Source organism: Physeter macrocephalus, chromosome 21 (genome assembly GCF_002837175.3).
Source record: "Physeter macrocephalus isolate SW-GA chromosome 21, ASM283717v5, whole genome shotgun sequence".
Lineage (NCBI taxonomy): Eukaryota > Metazoa > Chordata > Mammalia > Artiodactyla > Physeteridae > Physeter > Physeter macrocephalus.
Window position 1 is genome coordinate 30,743,803 of NC_041234.1, and position 21,586 is coordinate 30,765,388.

The 21,586-nt window shown below is 41.9% G+C and overlaps 1 protein-coding gene across 2 annotated transcripts in view; it reads right to left on the reverse strand.

Annotated features, from left to right (window-relative positions):
• The window catches only part of LOC112062449 (H(+)/Cl(-) exchange transporter 5-like), a 106,379-nt gene extending 88,707 nt beyond the window's left edge, over positions 1 to 17,672 (reverse strand). The window contains exons 1-2 of one of the 2 annotated variants that reach the window (XM_024116885.3): positions 17,511 to 17,672; positions 15,280 to 15,436 (exon numbers count right to left, since the gene is read on the reverse strand). In XM_024116885.3, the coding sequence (XP_023972653.1) occupies positions 15,280 to 15,295 (16 nt within the window). In that variant the 5' untranslated portion in view covers positions 15,296 to 15,436; positions 17,511 to 17,672. Of the gene's footprint in view, positions 1 to 15,279; positions 15,437 to 16,780; positions 16,859 to 17,510 lie in introns of those variants that run through there. The other variant, XM_024116886.3, reaches the window with a different exon arrangement.
• Between the last annotated feature and the right edge of the window lie 3,914 nt (positions 17,673 to 21,586).

Below are 21,586 nucleotides of genomic sequence, written 5' to 3' on the forward strand. Positions count from 1 at the left end.
TTCTTTTCTCATTCTCTCAACTGTACCTTGTACTTTGCTGCCTGAAATCATATCTCTAACACCAACAACTATAGAAGAACCTACCCCATACCACCCGGTCTACCTCAGGTGCCACCTCCTCACCTTTGTCTAACTCCTATGGTATTCTAAACCTCTCTTATCATGTGTATCTAACACTAGCTTGGGTCACAGTTATTTCTACACATTTTAACTTACTCAGAGATTAGCTGCAGGGAGGACGGTGTTTACTTTTGATTCCTCTTAGTCCCACTTGTGACACCTAGCAGTGTCTTTCACACAAAAGATACTCACTAAATTACTTAAATTTAGGAAGAATCCAGAATTTTGGCCACAAAATTCCATTTCACTTATCCATCGACTGTTTATTCAAGCCTTCTGCCTTCTTAATGCCTTGAAATCGTTTCACTTCCTCATTAGTACCACAGCAAGGTCACTAGAGCCAGACTGCCTTGGATCTAGGCTCTATCAGTTACCAGTTAAAAATGCATGTAACTGGGCTTCCCTGGTGGCGCAGTGGTTGAGAGTCTGCCTGCCGATGCAGGGGACAGGGGTTCATGCCCCGGTCCGGGAAGATCCCACATGCCACGGAGCGGCTAGGCCCGTAAGCCATGGCCGCTGACCCTGTGCGTCCGGAGCCTATGCTCCGCTACGGGAGAGGCCACAACAGTGAGAGGTCCACGTACCGCAAAAAAAAAAAAAAAAAATGCATGTTAACAGGACTTCCCTGGTGGCACGGTAGTTAAGAATCCACCTGCCAAGGCAGGGGACACGGGTTCGAGCCCTCGTCCAGGAAGATCCCACATGCATGCCATGGAGCAACTAAGCCCATGAGCCACAACTACTGAGCCTGCGTTCTAGAGCCCATGAGCACAACTACTGAGCCCGCGTGACACAACTACTGAAGCCCGCGTGCCTAGAGCCCATGTTCTGCAACAAGAGAAGCCACCACAATGAGAAGCCCGCGCACCACGACGAAGAGTAGCCCCCACTCGCCACAACTATAGGAAGCCCATATGCAGCAACGAAGACCCAGTGCAGCCAAAAATAAATAAATAAAATAAATTTATTTTTTTTAATGCATGTAAGGCACTTGGAAGAAGCACACAGCAAGTACTGGATAAATGATAGCTGTTATTATTTGTTCTCTTCTCTTCCTCGACCTCAGTCAAATCAGAACACTTTGCTATGGAGTGAGGCCTCTCAGCAACATTTTCTACACAGGGCAGTCAACTTCTGGCTCTCAGCAGATACAAAGTCCAGCCCATTTGTCGCTCAGGACCTTCTCTGTCTTTCTAGGATTTCTGTTTCTTGTCCCAGTTTCCCCCTCCTTTATGCCTAGTCCAAGCTGGGGCTGTTTCTTACAGCTTCTCTGATCACCAGCAAAGACAAGAATCTTCCTGTCTGGCTCTCTAAGCATAACTTCCAGGTCCAGGTTCAGGTTCAGTCTCAAGCCACATTCCAGGCAACTCCTCATGCTCTACGGTTTCGCCAACCAGAAACATCTCTCAAAAGTTGCACTCTTTATGATTCCAGTCTTTCTACACCAATCTACAGCCTGAAATTGCTTAGCCTTTCTCACTCCAGCCTCTGCCACCTGCCCAATTACACATACAATTATACATCCTAGAGTAAAACATGTCTTGCTTCTTAACACATTTTTAAGTCTTCTACCATCCATCACCTGGCTAAAATTCCAAATATTAGAGAACCAGGGTCAGTTAAGACTGGCTAGTGACTCGTCTCTACGTGCACACAATTGAGTGAAGGAAATATTCATTACACCAAATCAAGAGGACATTCAGCTAGAAATTCCGTTTACCTCCTGTAGCTCAGGCAAAAGTCTTCTTTTGGTGGGGGGAGAGCGAGTTAAAATGAGCCTGAAGCGTTTGAGGATTTAATTTAATCAAAACTTTATTACGTAAATATAGTCAACTTAAATCTTCTCCGCTTCACAAGAGGGAAGAGATATGGGAACATATGTATATGTATAACTGATTCACTTTGTTGTAAAGCAGAAACTAACACACCATTGTAAAGCAATTATACTCCAATAAAGATGTTTAAAAAAACAAAACAAAAGACTATACCTGCATTCCTCCTCAGGTCCTTAAGCAAAAAGCTCGAGAAATTGTAGCCTAGCATTCACTTACAATATTTAAACAAGTTGAACAAGAACAACAACTATTTATCCAGACACTGAGACACTTAATTGTTTAGCTGTGGCCTAAAATACAATTACTATGCAACTTAGGTATTAAAATACCCACAGATCAAAACTAATGACATAATTAAAATTGCTTCATTAAAAAAAAAAACTAACAAAACCCTGATTTTTACCTAATTTTATCTCACTTTCTTAGCATTAAGCTTTAAACAGAGCCACACCCACCCCACACCACCCCCCAAGCCTCCTGGTCATGATGATTCCCTGGTAGCTTTCTGAGGCCTTAGATTTGCCCAAACTCTGCCTCTGGTGCTTCAGACCTGACCTCTCACCTCAACCACTATTACACCTTTTATTTCTTCGTATAATAGTGTCAAGAAAAGAATTGTGTGGAATACAGGTTTTATTTAAAGTTTACTATTTAAAGGCATTATAGCTCGTTGTAAGCAAGTCAAGCAGTATAGAAAAGTGTCAAGTGAACATGAAAAAACCCTAGCCATCCCTAATCCACAAGTAACAACTGATAATTGTTTCATGTGCATCATTCCAGAAAATGTCTATGCATATGTAAGTATACATATTTACAAAGTTAGCTCTATCTATCCTATAACTCTCCCCTTCTTTTTGCTGTACAGATGGGATCATACAATACCATTCTGCACCTTTCTTTTCCCACTTAAAATGTATCTTGGACATCAATCTGTCATTATATAGAGAGCTACCTCACTCTTTTTAATGAAATACATTCCATAGTGCGTATACACTGTTATTAATATAACCAGTCTCTCATGATGGACATCATGATTATTGACGGTGAAAAAATGGCAACAACGAGGCAACTAACATCCTTGTAACATATACTTTTGTGCAGTTCCTTTTTAGACTAGATTCACCGGGACAAAAGGCGAATTTTACATTTTGATAAGGACTTCCAAGCTGCCCTCCAAATGGGCTCTAACAATTTATACTCCCACCAACACAGAGGGTGGGCTTTTTTTTTTTTTTTTTTTTTTTTGCGGTACGCCGGCATCTCACTGTTGTGGCCTCTCCCGTTGCGGAGCACAGGCTCCGGACGCGCAGGCTCAGCGGCCATGGCCGCTCTGCGGCATGTGGGATCTTCCCGGATCGGATCGGGGCACGAACCCGTGTCCCCTGCATCAGCAGGCGGACTCTCAACCACTGCGCCACCAGGGAAGGCCGAGGGTGGGCTTTTTAAAATCAATCACCTGGTCTGAAGTTCCTGCAGCTCAAATAGGGAACTAAATATTTAACACAAAAGTAGCACACTGATGATTTTGTTACATCTTTTACTTTATTTAACACAGTCTAGAAAACCAGGTGCCATGTCTGGTGACAGCCACACCTTGCTGTGATTAGCCTGATTAGCCTGGCCCCAAACAAATGCAAATTCAGAGGGTACTATTCCTCACAATTCATCCAGCTCTTCAATAACGAGTTCTTTAGGCTCTTTACGCTGGGAGATTTTATTGGGTGAATTCAGCATAGAAGAGAAACCTATACTGCTCCTGGCAACACACAATTATCTCTAACACCAGAAGTACTACATAATGGTGTGATATAAGGTGGTTTCCACTCACCCATAATTAGTTAAAGGCATTGGCAATGGAGGCACACTTTGAATATGTAAGAAATAAGTACATTAGTGTATTCATGGCATGGGATGATCTGGTTGAGAGATTTTGCTAGTTTAACAATTTGGGGGCTTCCCTGGTGGCGCAGTGGTTGAGAGTCCGCCTGCCGATGCAGGGGACACGGGATCGTGCCCCGGTCCGGGAAGATCCCACATGCCACGGAGCAGCTGGGCCCGTGAGCCGTGGCCGCTGAGCCTGTGCGTCCAGAGCCTGTGCTCCACAACGGGAGAGGCCACAACAGTGAGAGGCCCGCATACCGCAAAAAAAAAAAAAAAAAAAAAAAAAAAAAAAATTGTTTTTTTTCCCCCAGTGGTAGTGAACATCTGTAAGCATCACTGCACAGAATCTAGTGAATCGCATCTAGAATAACACTTGTTTAACATTTTACATTTTGCAAAGCACTTTAGCATATCTTACCTTCTTTAATCTTCATGGCAATCGTGGCAGGAAGGCCAGGCAAGTATTACTCATTAAACAAAGACTCAATGAATCCATAGTATGTGGCAGGCACTCTCTGCTAGACAGCTGGTATGCAAAGGTGAACAAGACACTACCCTCTCCTTCACTGATACCCTGCCCTGTCCAATCTATCTGCAAAGCCTCCACACTGCACTTAGGATACTTCGTTACATGGCCCACAAAACCCTGTGTACCAGCCCCTGCCCACCCTTCCAATTTCTTTCTTTCTTTCTTTCTTTTTTTTTCCTTTGGCTGTGCCACACGGCTTGCAAGATCTTAGTTCCCTGACCAGGGATCAAACCTGTGCTCCCTGCAGTGGAATCGTGGATTCTTATGCACTGGACCACCATGGAAGTCCCCACTCTTCCAATTTCATTCCGTGCCCCTTTATACCTCCTTCACTATGGTACAGCCCCACTGGGCCATGCTAGGGAAGAATTCAGGTTCTTTCCACCTCAGGGATTTCCACTTTGTTTCCTCTGCCTGGGATGCTCTTCCCCCAACTCTTCACCTGGATAACTCCTGCTTATCTTTCAGTCTCAGCCGAACTTGTCACTTCTTCCCAGACCCTCCCTCCCAATAAATTATGTCTCATTTATTATTCTTTTTCAGAGGACATTATAGTACTCATGACACTTCACAATGAAATATTTGTGTATTTATTTGTTTGCATTCCAACTCCCCCATATGACTGTAAGACTTAGCAGGACAAGAATCATGACTTTTGTGGCCACTACTATACCCCCAGCATCCACCTAATGCAGTGCCTGGCACATGCCAGACACAAAAACAAAAGTACTAAACAAAAATAGTCAATGCCTTCACGGGATATACAATATAGTGGGGAAACACACAAAGAGAGGAAAGGCGAATTTTACCAGAGGATGGGCAAGGTTTCAGGAAAGACTATAGAGAAGAGATGACCTCTGAGCTGATGGCTGAAAGATAAGTAGACGTTTGCCAGGAATGTGACCTACTGAAATGCTCTAGGCCACCAAAGGTGGACTGCAAGTGGGGAAGAGTAAGGACCATGTGATGCCACACAGAATTTTGGCTTTGATATCTGGGTAGATGGTAGTTCAATTAATACAGCAAATGTAAGAAGAAGAGGTTCTACTATTATTATTTATTACCAGGGTCCAGAACCCAAGGAAAACAAGCCCTTGGCAGAGTTGGGCATTTGGATGGTGGCCATTCCCCTGCCAACCTGCTTCTCATCAGTCTCAAGCTAAACGGGAAAGATCATGATTTCAACCTGGGAATATTCAGTGCTTAGTCATAGGTGGCCAGGCCAAGGAAGGGCAGTGGAAGGACCATAAGGCTTAGTACAGACAGGGCCAGGGGGTTCCTCTACATCTGAACACTTTTTATGGCCAGGAGATGTCAATGATGTAATTTAGTGTGCTTATCTTTTTGTGTGGGGGCCAGAAGAAGAAAAGAAGAGGTGGGGAAAAAAGGAAAAAAAATATTTTTTTCAGTGCCCAGAATATCTCACACGCCTGATAACATCTATTTCATTGCCACTAGATCGTCCCTGTCCTGGATTTATTTCTATGTTGCAATGTCTGTGATGCTCTTCATGGAAGTAGTCAGGGCAGATATCCTAAATAAATACAATAAAATGCTACCTCACCCCTGAATGGTATTGGGTTGAAAAGCATGAAAATATGTCATTACTAAGGGGGTTACCTCATCCTATTAACTCCTCAACAGCTTCTCTGGTCTGACCACAGGGCTATAAATATCTGCGTGTTAACAGAAGGTAGGAAGAAGAAGAATCTGGCATTTGTTGCCACCCGTAGTGAAACTTTCTAGACCCCCCCCCTCCCCCTGCCCGGCCACACACAGAACAGCGTTACATGAAACAGGAAGCTTTGAATCATAATTCTGGTTAAAACCTAAGGAACCTATAGTTTATTTCAAAAATGCTAACAGAGGCACAGGAAAAAGAAAAACACATCCTGGAAACCTCAATGACAAAACAATGCTTTGGGGGAAAAAACCCTAAACTTTCCAAAGCAGCAGTAAAGTAGGAAAAGCAATAGTAGGGAAAGACTAACACTTAGCAGAAAATTATAAAATAGCCAGGCCTGGGGGAATGGGGGCAGTGTAATGCAGTAGGGCTAACAGACTGGCATTCCCATGTGACAGCTGTATGACCCAGAATGAGTCTCCCTGGGCCTCAGTTTCTTCCTTTGCAAGATGAGACACTGGAAACAGATCACCTCAAAAGATCCTTTCTAGTTGAAAGATGAAAACTCTAATTCAAAAAGATACATGCACCCCAACGTTCATAGCAGCACTATTTACAATAGCCAAGACACGCAAGTAACCTAAGTGTGCATCGACAGATGCATGGATAAAGAAATACACACACACACACACACACACACACACACACACGAATATTACTCAGCCATAAAAAAGAATTAAATAAAGCCATTTGCAGCAACATGGATGGACCTAGAGATTATCATACTAAGTGAAGTAAGTCAAAGACAAATATTATATGATATCACTTATTTGTGGAATCTAAAAAATAATACAAATCAACTTATTTACAAAACAGACTCACAGACACAGAAAACAAACTTATGGTTACCAAAGGGGGGGATAAATTAGGAGTATGGGATTAATAGATATATGTTACTATATATAAAATAGATAAACAATAAGGATTTACCATATGGTGCAGGGAACTATATTCAATATCTCATAATAACCTATAATGGAAAAGAATCTGAAGCTGTATACCTGAAACTAACACAATACTGTAAATCCACTATAGTTAAATAAAAAATAAAATAAAATGGTGGGGGGGGGGGCGCTTCCCTGGTGGTGCAGTGGTTAAGAATCCACCTGCCAATGCAGGGGACACAGGTTCGAGCCCTGGCCCGGAAAGATCCCACATGCCGCAGAGCAACTAAGCCCGTGCGCTGCAACTACTGAGCCTGCGCTCTAGAGCCCGCATGCCACAGCTACTGAGCCCACATGCCGCAACTACTGTAGCCTGCGCACCTAGAGCCCATGCTCTGCAATAAGAGAAGCCACTGCAATGGAAGCCCGCACACTGCAGTGAAGAGTAGCCCCCTGCTCGACCGCGAGCGGCAAGAGAAAGCCTGTGTGCAGCAACAAAGACCCAACACAGCCAAAAATAAAAATAAATAAAATAAATTAATTTTAAAAAATAAAATAAAATAAAATGTGGGGAAACTCTTCATTATAAATGAATTCTAGCTTAAAAAAACAGAGGGATGATAAAATTAGAAAAATTATCATTTTTCAACAATTCAGGTAAAGATTGCCAATTAATGCTAAAACTACTGGATGAATGATTTGGGAAACAGGATATTCACAAGGTCTTAAAGTACCATACCATAGATTTTTTTAAAATTAATTATCTATGAAAAACAGAACCTCAGCAATGAAGAGATATGGCAGACACCTCCTTAATAAGTGATTATCTTAGCATCACCAATAATGGGATAAACTGACATTACATGTCTTCAACCAAAACGTAATGCAGTGGGACATACACAACATCATCTATGTAATTTTCTTGCCAAAAGCACAGAACTGGAATCTAATCTCAAGAAAACAATCACACAAAGCCAGACTAAGGAATGTTTTACATGACAACTGTCCTGGACTCTTCAAAACTGTCAATGTATTGAAACAAACAAAGGAAAAGGAACAGGGGATTAAAGGGACAGATAATCAAATACTTCCTCCTTGATTGGATACTAAATGCCCCCTCAAGAAATGCTATAAAAGATATTTTAGGATAATTGAGAAAAATGTAATTATAGGCTATAAACTAGATAAAATTATTGTATAGATGATAATTCCCTGCGTGTGAACACTATTATTGTTATGTAGGAGAAAGTCCTTGTTCCCCTGTTCTTTTTTTAATTAAAATTTTATATTGAGGTAAAAACTTTATTTGTAGATTCACATTCAATTGTAAATAGTACAGAGTAAGGCCATATACCCCTTGAAGTATGATTATTATTAATCCCATTCTACAGATGAAGAGGGTGAGGCCCAGAGATGAAATAACTTGCCCATAGCTATCAGTGACACAGCCAGGATACAAACCCAGGGAGTCTGTCTCCAGAGACTACACTTGACCCCAGAGGAGACAAGTGAGGCTTTTGGAGCTTAGGGAACTCTGGCTACCAACTGGCAGAGCTGGGTTCAGATCCAGGTGTATCGGATTCCAAGGCCCATGTTCCTTCCACACTGTACGCTTGGGAAGGAATGACTGGCTCTTACAGAAAAAATTTCTGAAAGACTAGTTTTAGTTACCCCCTATTCAACGTTTTTCATCATAATCCTTCTCCCCCGCCCCCATTCTGCCCCGCTGAGGAGTTGTGGAAGGGCAATAATGCAGAGAGACAAAGAAGTCATTTCTTGTACCTGTCGGAGATGAGACACACAGATACTAACGTTTTGATCAACAGAACAGAACCAGATGGCTTTTCCTAGGTGATGGTGGTCCAACTATCAAGCCACACAGCCATCTAGATTTCACACTGAAGTTCTGTTATCAACTCACTGACTGCTTTGTGATGCTCCCCTTGGCCCCCAAGTGTTAGCTAAATCACCAGAGTGTTTACAAATACACTGTGATGTGCTTAAAAAAAAAAACAACTGCAAAGTTGAAACTTACTTCCTTTGGATCTGAAGCCAACAGAACAGTTTCTCATTGCAACTGTTTTATTTTCACCCTTACCCTGACATATTTTGCCACTTCACCTTATTATGTAACTCCCACACTAAATTAAATGTAATTTCTCCATTTTTATACACTTTCCCTGTCCCCAATCTCACTCTCAAAAGAGCTTTTGGAGTCAATAGGAGAGACAGCCAAAAATTACAAGAGTACTTGAGGAAGTATTAGTAGCAAAAAACTGCTCTAACCAAACCCTCAGGAGTTTGGTTTTTTTTTTTCTTTAATTTGGAGGCAGAGGGGGCACAAAGAGGCTGAAATAGTTGTCCAGAAGCCCACACAATTCACTCCTTGTTGGAGGCACTGCTATTTTATACCTCACTTCCAAATTATTAAAAGTAATATATATTTATTACATAAAATTTGGAAAGTAAAAATAAAAGGGAAAAAAATATAAATGCATCCTACTACCTGGGGATAGCCATGTCAACAACTTTGGATAATTCCCATCTATTCTGTATTTATTGTCACATTCATAGTTTTTTTTTTTTTTTTGAAATATATTAGATTTGGTTTTTACTGCAGAGCACACATATCAGGGCCAAGTGCTACACACACACTTTTTTTCCCCAAAAATCATTTTGGGGAAAAAAAGCTGTAAAAAAATAAAACTGCAACTGCTTTAGTTATGCAGTCCCAACTTGAGGAATCCACGCTGGCAAAGGTGGATATATACATTCATAGGTATATACGTAACATGTAAAGACAGAGATATACACAAACCCCCACTTAAATTGAAGACAGAAAAGGAATAATCCCATACTCTTCCATTATGTCATGAAGATTTTCCTCAGCATTGGTCTGGATTTTTAATCTGTGGACCTGCCATAATTTACTAACATTCCCCTACTATGGAAATTGTCTTCAGTTTTTCACCATTTATAAATACCTTAGTATATAAAGCTGTGTACATATATCTGATATTTCCTTCAGAAATTATACCTTTAAAAATTAACAAGGAACCCATGTTATGTACAGAAAAAATGGAACATACAAATAAGTAAAAATAAAGTCAACCGTAATTTCTTTTTAAAATACTCGCGTGTCTATCCTCTTAGACTTTTCTTTGTACAAAACATACATGGACACACCACATATATTAATATGGGACCATACTATTAATAAGAAAAAGTAACAGTTACTAATAATAGTTATCATGTATTAAGTACTTACCACATGCCAGGCACCGTGATTTTCTGATTTAATCCTTTCAACCGCCCTATATAATAGCTCAGCAGTTCCCTAACTTGTCTGCACACTGGAGTCACCAGGGGCTTCAAAATTCCCGGAGTGCTGCATCTCATTCCCAGAGATTCAGATTTAATCGGCCTGTGTGAGGCCTGGGCTTGGGTGGGCTTAAAAGATCCCCAGGTGATCCTAATGGACGTACAAGTTGAGAACTGTTAGGTTCGCTGCTATTTCATCCCTCTTTTAACAGATGTGGAAGTTTGAGGAACACTAAGGTAAGTAACTTCCCAAAACCACGAAGCTCATAAAGCTGGGATTTCCATCCAGCTCTTAAGCCCAGAGGTCACACTGTTAACTACTGATAATTTGGGATGTGCTTCCCAACCCCACCAGTTAACACCATATCATGAACCTATTTTTATGTTAATAAGTATAATAACTGCACAGTATCATTTTTAGCAACTATAGTATTGCATTGAATCAATGCATCAGAATGCAAGTGTTATCAATTTTCCCTAGTATAGAAAATGCTGCAATCGATATCCTTATTGATACATCTTTGTGCACATCCTTCATTATTTCCTTAGGATGAGTTCCAAGAAAAGGAATTGCAGGGTGAAAAGGTAAACACGGTTTTTAAAACTTTTGATGAATATTGCCAAATTGACACTCCCACCAGAAGTGTATGCAAACGCCTGCTCCCTCGTGTCCTTGCCGAAGCTGCGTTTTGTCATTCCTTTTTAATCACTGCAAATTATATTGGAGAAAATAGTATGCCATTTTAATTCCCCCTTTCTTTGACTACTACTGAGATAGAACATTTTTTCATGTTTATTGGCCATTTGGATTTCTGCGTATGTATTTTCCTACTCCCATGCTTTGCACATTTTTTCTAGTAAAATACTTGTAATTTTCTCATTGAGCTGTTAAGTCTTTATATATTAAGGATAATGAGTCTTTCTGCAACTGTTTCCAGTTTTCTCATTAACTTTGGTTTTGTGCAGAAATTTTAAATTTTCACACAGTTAAAACTTTATTATTCTACCTTTCATATTATGCATACAAAGATCTTCCCTATCCCAAGATTATATGAGTATTCTGTATTTTTTCAATTTCTTTATAATTTCATTTTTTAACTTTTAATTCTTTATGCAGCAGTTCCCAAACAGGATTACACATCAGAATTGCTTACAGCACTTCTTTAAATGCTCAGGTCTTAAGACTGAATCACAATTAGGAGGGATGAGAACTAAGCAGGATTTTTTTTAACATCTTTATTGGAGTATAATTGCTTTACAATGGTGTGTTAGTTTCTGCTGTATAACAAAGTAAATCAGCTATACGTATACATATATCCCCATATCTCCTCCCTCTTGGGTCTCCATCCCTCCCACCCTCCCTATCCCACCCCTCTAGGTGGTCACAAAGCACCTAGCTGATCTCCCTGTGCTATGCGGCTGCTTCCCACTAGCTATCGATTTTACATTTGGTAGTATTTATAAGTCCATGGCTGAGTAATATTCCATTGTATATATGTGCCACATCTTCTTTACCCATTCGTCTGTCAATGGACACTTAGGTTGCTTCCATGTCCTGGCTATTGTAAATAGAGCTGAGGAGGAATATTTTTAAAAGGCAATTCTAATGCACCAGCCTCCTTTATTAAGAAACCCTATTTTAATCCTTCTAAATTTACGCTGGTGTCATTTTTCCAAGTTACTTCAGCACATTTGTTAAATAAAGCATTTCATAAGCTTGAAATGCTACTTTTATCCTCGTTGGTAAGTTCCGTGAGAGCAGAGCCCATACCTGTTTTTACTGACCACTGCGTCTCTAGAGCTCAGCATAGTGCCTGGTGCACAACTGGTGCTTGATGTTAACTGAATAAATAAATGACACCTGACAACACAAGTCTCCACTCTCATCCTGCCCTAAACTGGCTAGTATTCTCTTCAATATTTCCTTGACCATTAGACCAATGAAACTGATGTTATTAATGATGACCCTGAGTTATCAAAGATATTAAATTATGCTCAGTACACTCTGTTTAAAATGGCCAGGAAATGTCTTAGAGGACTCCATCAAACGAAGTCAAAAATAATAACGTTGGCCATGTTTAAGAGGCATGGGAATTCGGATCCAATTCTCCGTGAAGGAACTAGACAGGACTGACCCAAGAGACTAAAGACACTTGGCTTCCTCTAGCTTTTAGAGTTCCTCTACTAGATCCAGAGATTGACTCAGAGCTCCCTTGAGCTGGGGACAGACACACACATTCCCTCTTCCACGAGTCCATGGAAAGAAAACTGGAATAGGGAATCAGGAGACCTGGGTTTTAGTCCTATCACTACTATTAACCTGTTTGACCGTGGGTATGTCACTTAACCTCTAGGGGTTGGGCTAGATGTTTTCTAAGGATCTCTTCATATCTAAACCTCTACATAAAGACCCAAACAGACTACTACAGGGCAGGCCTTCCAAGGACAACCTGAAATTCCCTCCACAGAACAGGGTGCCAGGCCCACTCCAGGCTATAGCAAATAATAATGATAGCAGTAGAAGTAGTAGTAGTAGTAGTAATAGTAATGGGAGCTATTGCTAAATTTTACTAAGCACTTATATGATAGACAATATTCTAAATGTCTTACTACTAATAATAACGGCACACATTTATATGACACTTACTATGTTCCAAGTGTTTTGTTTAATACTAACTAATCATCACAACAGACTTATAAGGTGAGTTCTATTGTTATCCCCATTTTACAAAAGAGAAAACTGAGACAGAGAAATTAAGGGACTTGCAAGGTCTCATAGCTACCAAGTGACAGAACCAACGGAGTTGAACCTAGACCCATACTTTTAACTACTCTACTATACCCCCACCCAAACTATCATTGTACTATGCTTGTCACTTCAGAGGTTGCAGAAAACAAGGAATGATTGCAGTTACTTCTGTGGAATACTCCCCTCTTCACTAATGCTAGAAAAATTGTTTTCCTCCAATGTAATCTTAAGCAGATCGGATTTCAGGGCCTGAGATAGCAAAATATATTACTTATTAAGAAATTATGACATTTTTATTAAGAATTGTTATCCATTACAATGTTTTTATTATAAATCATTAACTACTGATGACATTTCCATTAAACAGAAAACACACAAGCTCTTTATGCATCATTAGGAACAAAACTTTAGCTCCCCACTTACACAAACTCTAATTCTATACTTTCAGGACTGTCTTTTAAACATTGACCTGACAGCTCACAGGTGTCTCAAACAAAACAGGCCAAACCAAACACGGCACACTAACTTCCCACAGTCCTCATGCCCCACTCACTACCTCCCATGTTCCCCATCTCAGTGAAATGGCACCACCGGCCCCAGGCACCCAAACTGGCCGTCAACCCAGGCTCGGTTCCTCCCCGCATCTAGTCACAGGACGTTTCTAGAATTCATCCCATTCTCTCTATCCTTGCTGCCCCTGCTTCTGCTCAGACCCTCACCATCTCTTCCCTAAACCACTATAACAGAAACCTCCCAACAGCCTCTTGGCTTTCATTCTCTCCGGCTCCAACCCCACCTCAACATTGCTGCCAAAGTAATCTTTCTAAAACAAAATCTGATTATGTTACTTCCCTGTTTAGAATCTTTGTCTTCGGGATAAAGTGTAAAATCCTTCCTAGGACATACAAGGTTCTTTGTTATCCAGCCTCCGACTACCTTCCCTGCTTCATCTGAGGTCGTGGCCCACACATCTCACACGAGGCCAACAGAGCAACTTGGAAGTTCCCAAACAGTGCTTCTCTGTCTGCCCAGAATGCAATTCTCTCAGTTGCCCATCTGGCAAACTCCCACTCATTTTTTTTAGCCCAGCTCAAGACTCACAGTTCATCATGCTTTTCTCTGGACGTCCATCGCATTTTGCATCTCTCCCTATTATAACACTTATTCAACCTGACACAATTATTTGTTTGTATGTTTGTCTCCCCCGCAAGACAAGGAACCCTCTAGGGTTCTGCATCTTACTCATCTCTGTATTCTACTTGTTGAATGAAAGAATGTCTCAGGATTTAAACAAGAATATTCAAACTCCTCCTGATAAATGCCCATTGTATGAGTCAAAGCAGGGATACAGGCCGAATCTCATGTCAAAAAGTATCTTTAAATTGACAACACTCACACATCAAAAATTCTTGTTATGGCTGTAACCAACAGGAGACAGTTTTAAAAGATACATTAGACCACCAACAAACCTACCTATTGAATATTTATAGACATTCAAGCTCCTTTCATTCTACTGCATATAAGTGGCCCTTAACCTTTTGTGGGTCACAGACCAATTTGGGTAGTGTTTGTCTACCATTTCTTAAACCCATATTCCCTTTTGATAAACATAAAAATCCCACACACCCCTGGAGATTCTGATACTCTCCCAAAGGGCACCATCCCCAACCCCACCAAAAAAAAAAAGTAACTTAATATGCGGTAAGAATTCACAGGTTCACAAGAGATATAGTCTATCAGGCAAGACGTCACTGAGCTTTGCTCTCAAGTCGTTCCATAATATTAAAACAGGCATTTCCCTTCTATCACCAAATATAATCATTATAACGCTAAATATGCTTTAAAGTCTTTACTGTGAAGAGGAAGTCAAGGAGGTGCTGACATCTGTCTCCCCCACCTTTGAAAACTTTATGACAGAAATTTGCCAGAAACAAATAAAAAACAGAAATATGAAAAAATATCCTCCATCTCCTCACCTATAACCCCCACGAGCACATGTTCAAATGAAGGGAGTTCTTTGAAAATGCTCCTGGCACTACATTTGCCCACTACTCCTACCCCCTCCAAACACACACACCTACACCCCTACTTTAAAATAATCTGAACTTCCAGCTAGCGGCAACTCCTTTTAAATCAATATGCTTTGTCCTGGCGAAGACAAAGGGTTAAATTAAAGAAACCGCTGCCTGGCTGCCTGCCACTGGCTTGGAGGGTTGGGCTGGGATAGAGAATAGAGGAGGAAAAACCAGTTGGAGGCATAAGTGCTAACTTCTTACCCTGCCACATGGCCATCTTGATCCTATTCTCTCCCACGCTGGGGTCACAGGCTCAGAGTTTCCCGGGCCCCCCAGTTTTGTAGGGAGACTCGACTGGGATGTAGATGGAACAGCAGCTGTGTCGTCTTGTTTTCTGCAAGATGCTCAAGCCCAGAACCTGAAAATATCAACAGGAAAACAAAATGAAAAACATTCAAATCCTTGAAAATCATCTCCTTTCCCTCTCTGGACCTCTCTCTCAAAGAAAGCAGACATGGACAGTGTTAAGTTTCCACCTAAGCAACAAGGTATCACTGAAAAAAAAAGGGGAGATGCAGAGGCAGTTAATATTGCCCTTGAGTGCTGTCCAATTCTGCATGAATCACTGGATCTTCAGTAAGTGGGTTTCAGAATCTCAAAGGATGGGTGGTTGGATGAGATAACCATTAAGTGTCTCTCCTATCTCAAAGTCCCACACTTTGGGGAATGAAGAACAGAATAATATCCGATGCCCTCCCCAACCCCCCCAAAACACCCAACTCTACAATAAAAAAATTTGTAGAAAGGAGAGGAAATTTTGTGACTAAAAGTTTTAAAACAGATCTCGTATAGGAAAAGAAGGCATAATAAAAACTGAAGAGCGATGCCCTCGAGGTCGCGGTGCTTCCTCTCCACTTCATTATATTTTCCCACATTTTGCCAATATCCTGTAGAGAGCACAGACTGCTTTTAAAATCAGGAAAGAAAAGAACCAAAGGAAAAGAAAAATGTAAAAAAAGAATGCTAATTTAAGTAAAACCAAATTAATTCAGATAATTCCTATTTTTAAAATGTTAAATTCAGTCTTAGGACAGTACTACTTGGAAGGATATGAAAGGTGCTAGGAATGGGAGAAAAAAATGAAAGGTCTGACTACTTCGTTTGATTTCAGAAGGGGAATATATTAAATGCTTTGCTTGTCCATTTAAACAAGTTCTTCATTAAGTTTTCCTTATGTAGCATACAAGCCAATCTGCTTTTCCTAAGAAAAAGTCCTCACCTTTTTGACCTGGGGAACTTCAAAGCAGATTGCTATTTCCATAGCTTTCATACAAGCAACACCTCCACCCCTTAAGTGAAAACGCTAACTTATACAAGCTGAGGACTAATACGAACTTGAGAGCCATCATTTTGGCCTTTTTTAAATACCTTTTTTTTAAGGACTAAAGTGTGAATGTGTACACTAATCCCAAAAAGCCGATAGAGAAAAGACAACGCTTTGGATAAGGAAAGGCTTGCGAAGTCCAAGAAAACTAGGAACTCACAAAGTCCCAGGATGAATTCACCAGGAAAAAGCGCTCCGATGACTTATCTGGAACCTAGGACAGTTTGTTTTGGTTTGCCTTTTTTTCCCCTCTTATTCAGCGCGCCGTTAAATAGTACTGATCCGCGCCTCGTGGGACCAGGAGAATTTAACATCTCCGTAGTCAAACCCGGGTAGTTGCTAATAAATGTATGAAGCGTTCATAAAGCAGATTCTTACTGGCTTTTTGTACTCCACACTTCTGGCTTTCCCTCACTTATTCGGGGTAGCTTACACTGACGTTATCACACGGGCACACGTACAACTTCACTTGGCACTCCTGGAAACTGATTTGCTCTGAAATATTAATAAAGTACACGCGCATCAATGTGAAGGTAAAGCTTTCCCCTTGGGGTGGGTGAAGGCGCTCAAGCGCAAGCCTCTAAAGTCTAGAGAGAACCAGCTCCCCACATTAAGTGGGAAAAGGAAAACGCAGCAACTACTTTTCCGAGAGTCTGGACTCGGCTTCGCTACGACCCACACAAACCTGCCAGTCCAGAGCAGGATGGATAAGAACGGGGCCTCGACAGGGCTTTAGCAGCCAAAGCCACCCTGCCTCAGTCCTGGAAAGGGGACGCCTGCAGCTAACCTCCCCCATTCAAAAGAGGGGCGGGCTTGGCGCGGCTCCGCTAGGAAACTTCGCTGGGACAGCGCAGGGACCCTGGCTCGGAGAATAGGGCTGGGCTCCCTGGAAGATGCCGCCCTGCACTGGCTAGAACTGGCCGGTCTAACTCCTCCGAGTGCCAAGCGGCAGCGGCCGGGCACGGGGAACCCCCATCTCCCGGGGACGGAGCCAGCGGGGGAGCGCTTCCCCTGTGTCGCTGAGCCCAAGGGGGTGCTCCGGGGGTGGGCCGGGGACCAGCGGCCCGCCAAGGACCTGCTGGGGTAGGGACAGCCCATTTGTCTTTACCTGTCGCCGAGGTCCGGAGCGGCAGAGCCCGTGCCCGCCGCTGGCGGGCCGAGCGCTCAGTCAGCTCTGGCGTCCGGGACACTAAGTTGAGCTAGCGCCCCACGTAGCCTGCAGAGCTTCATTCACAGCCCAGCCGGGAGGAGGGGGAGCGGGCGCGCGGCTCATGTGACAGACGCCTCGCAAGGATCGGCCAAGCACGGCCGCCGCCTGCGCGTGCGCGCCCCGTCCAGCCCTCTCCCCACACCTCTGCCGAGGCGCGGAGGAGGTGATGCCCGCCCAGGAGGCAGCAGGGCGGGGAGAGCCGCGGAGAAGGCGGTGCTCAGAGGAGTTTCCGCGCGCGCAGCCGCAATAGGTCGGCCCTGCTCGCTGCCATATTTAATGAGGACTGGGCGGGTCCTAACCCAGTGCTGGGCGTGTCAATTGCTTTTGAAAAAGAAATGCTCCTTTATGTTTCACTCTTTCGAGCCTACGGTATGGTTTTTTGGTTTTGTTCTTAAAACGAAATTGTTTATCCTGAGCTTCTGGCCCACAGAATAGTTAGTGGTAGAAATCTAGTACTAATTACATTAGCTCACGTATTTTGAGCCTCTAATTATATGCCGGGCACTGTTCTAAGCCCTTTACTTTTTACATCTCATTTAACGTGCACAATAACCCCACTGGGGTACGTACTATTATTTCTCCACTTTTATTCATAAGGAAACAGAGGCACAGAAAGGTTGTCCGACCTCACATAATAGTGGTAATATGAATAGTGATCAAATATAGTGATGCTTGTAACAGCCAACTCGATCCTCATAGTAACACTGGAAAATCTACCCTGCGGTTTTTGGTATTGTCTCCATTTTAATAATTACAAAACAGAGGCTCAGGAAAGCAAAAATTACAGGACTGGTAAAGGGTAGAACTGGGATTCCAACCTAGGTCTACCTGACTCCAAAGCCCTTTGCCCTAGGTTTGGAAGAAACAGCCCCTCATTTTACAAAAGAGAAAACAGGCCCTTGGGGTTTGTTGACCTACTTAACATGATCCAGCTAATTATTTACTGGCAGAACTGAGACTAGAATTTATATAATCAATCCAGGTAATCTAAGTAGAGCCCCAGCACGCTAATTCAGAGTCCACTGTAGTGAACAATTTTGAACGCCTGCTTTGGGCAAGCTAAGTGGTGTGGGATACAAAACCTGCATCCTAGACCAGTCAGCACTAGGCCATCAAAGAAAAATCTATAATCAAAAAAATCCAGCTTTTGGACCTATTGCAACAAGGGAGACAGAACACCAGAGAAACCATGGGGCATCTTACCAAACAAAGAAAAAGCCATTATGGTGTTGGGGGGAAGGGTGGAGTTTAAGTGAATTTAAACGAAGCATTGCTTTAGTAAGCTCAAAGCAGGGCTGTGTGAAGGGGTCAACATCAGGTCTGGACTTCGAAGTGAACCCAGAGTCCTGTTTCCTTGGGAACCACAAAGTAAAGATAGATGTGGAATGTTGTGTCCAGATACCCCTTATCTGAAGCTCTGCACCTGGATTGAAAATTGAGGCTGCTTCTCTGGATCCAAGAAACGTATGTACTCCAGACAAATGTGGGATGTTTTATTCTCACTGATATGATTTCAAGCAGCAAAGTTCCTGATAGTCTATGATTGTAGAAAACAAAGTTTCTCAGTGAGTAAAAAAACATGGTGGTCACTCAGATAAGGCTCCTGTTATCCTCTTACAGCTGCAGCATGTCTTTGGGAGAAATATTGTTCCCCATTAAATTTACAGCTGGTTTTGTTTGTGTCTGTTATTCCAGCCTGATGAAAGGCCAGGTTTTTGCTTTCTTAGTCCAAGCTATTTTTTTTTTTTTTTTTTTTTTTTGCGGTACGTGGGCCTCTCACTGTTGCGGCCTTTCCCGTTGCGGAGCACAGACTCCAGACACACAGGCTCAGCGGCCATGGCTCATGGGCCTAGCCGCTCCACGGCACGTGGGATCCTCCCGGACCGGGACATGAACCCGTGTCCCCCGCATCAGCAGGCTCGCAACCACTGTGCCACCAGGGAAGCCCCAAGCTAATTTTTACTTTCTCACCTGAGAACATTTAGTCTCTGCTTTCAGGCACTGGCAGTATATAGGTGGGTGGGTGCATGGGTGGGGGATAGCTACAAGCGACTAGAAAGAATCAGGGCAGGTTGTGCCGAGTCCTCTGATGATGGTAAATGCAAGCAGAGGTAACACCTTGTACAAAGGTGTGCAGGCAGGAAATCACATATGAGGACCTATGAGTAGTCCTCTATGGTTGAAGCTTAAGGTAAAGAAGTGTATGGAAGTTGTAGGCGATGTAACCAGAAGGTAAATTGAGGCCCAATTTTGGAGAATCCTGAATGTTGGACTGAGATTTGTACTTAATTCAGAAAGTGATTAAAAAAGAAGGTTTTTGAGCAAGGTAATCCCTTTATTGGGACGCTTCTTTTTTTGTAGTTGAGGTATAATTGATATATAACATTATATTAGTTTCAGGTGTGCTGACTCGCTATGATTACCACAATAAGTCTAGTTAATATCTGTCACTCTTCTTTAAGAAGGTGAATTTGGAGTAATTGTTCAAGGAGAGGTTGGTTGGTTGCTTGGTTTTTGTCATTGCAGGATAGGAGAAACCAGAGCTTACCTGTAGGTTGAGCAGGAAGAGCCACTAGTGAAACAGAAATTGAAGAGGCAAGAAAAGGAGGGGATAAATAGTGGAGTAAAATACATGAAATAGAAATGAGATGCAAAATACAAGCTAAGCTTGGAAAAGATGCCTTTCCCTATGAGACAAGAAAAAGATGGTTGCAGGATGGCAATCTGGTTGGAAACCACCACTGTAGAGCGAGCAAATATTGGCTTTACTTGGAAGACGGGTTTATTTGGGAGAGCTTGGGCAGGAGTGATTTATGGAGAGTATAAGGGCTGCAGTACAAGCAGATGACCACGTGGTGTCGCCACTGACCGCTGACAGCTCGGAGGGCTCCTGTTTTAGGAGTACACTTCATAAAAGAACGTTCTATCTTTTGCGAATTGCAAAACAAAACCAGTTACGTGAATGGACTCTGGAGCCAGACTGCCTGGGCTCAGAACCAACCAGACTCAGACACTTATTAGCTGTGTCACGTCGTTCAAGTTTCACTCTCCTTCAGGTTTCTTATCTGTAACATGAATAATAGGATAAAATGTATTAATAGATTTTAAATAGTTGGAAAAGGTTAAGTGCTCAATAAATGTGAGCTAGTATTACTATTAATGGTGATGATGATTAATAAGGCTCCTTTGGATCCACAAGTTTTGCAGGAGTTATTTATGTGGTGAGTAATAAATGCCTATACAACAATACCTTCCCAAGTGAAATGGTTAGAGTATGGTGCTAATGAGGCAAAGTTAATAATTTAATCAGGAGGTATGGATTCTGTTAACTCTGTTCTCTTCCCCATGAGAACCTTAGCCAGGTGCCCCACAAGTGTGTGTACACGGTCACAAGTGGATCTGGCCAAAAGAGTGTAGATAGATCAACATAAATGAGACCCTCTGTTCTCCTCCCCCATCCTTGGAAAAACTTGAAAAAATGTTCCCACCCAACCCCCCACAGTGGTCAGCAGACTTCTGGTCAAGAGCCATTTCAGGTCTTACAAAGTAAAGAGTAAACACAATGCGATCTTAAAAGTTAATTATAAAGATACAATAAAACAGTAGATTTCTCTGTGTAATAAAATGTAGCATTTTAGAGTTAATTTTGCAAAAGAAAAACCTTTAGAGCAATAGGTCACAGTGGCACCTAAACTGTCATAAAGCAGCTTTATCTTTTTTTAACCATTTTTTTAAATTGAGGTGCAGTTAATTTACAATGTTGTGTTAGTTTCAGGTGAACAGCAAAGTGCAAAGTGATTCATATATATATATATATATATATATATATATATATATATATATATATTCTGTTTCAGATTCTTTTCCATTAGGGATTATTACAAGATGTTGAATAGAGTTCCCTGTGCTATACAGTAGGTCCTTGTTGTTTATTTTATATATAGTAGTGTGTATATGTTAATCCCAAACTCCTA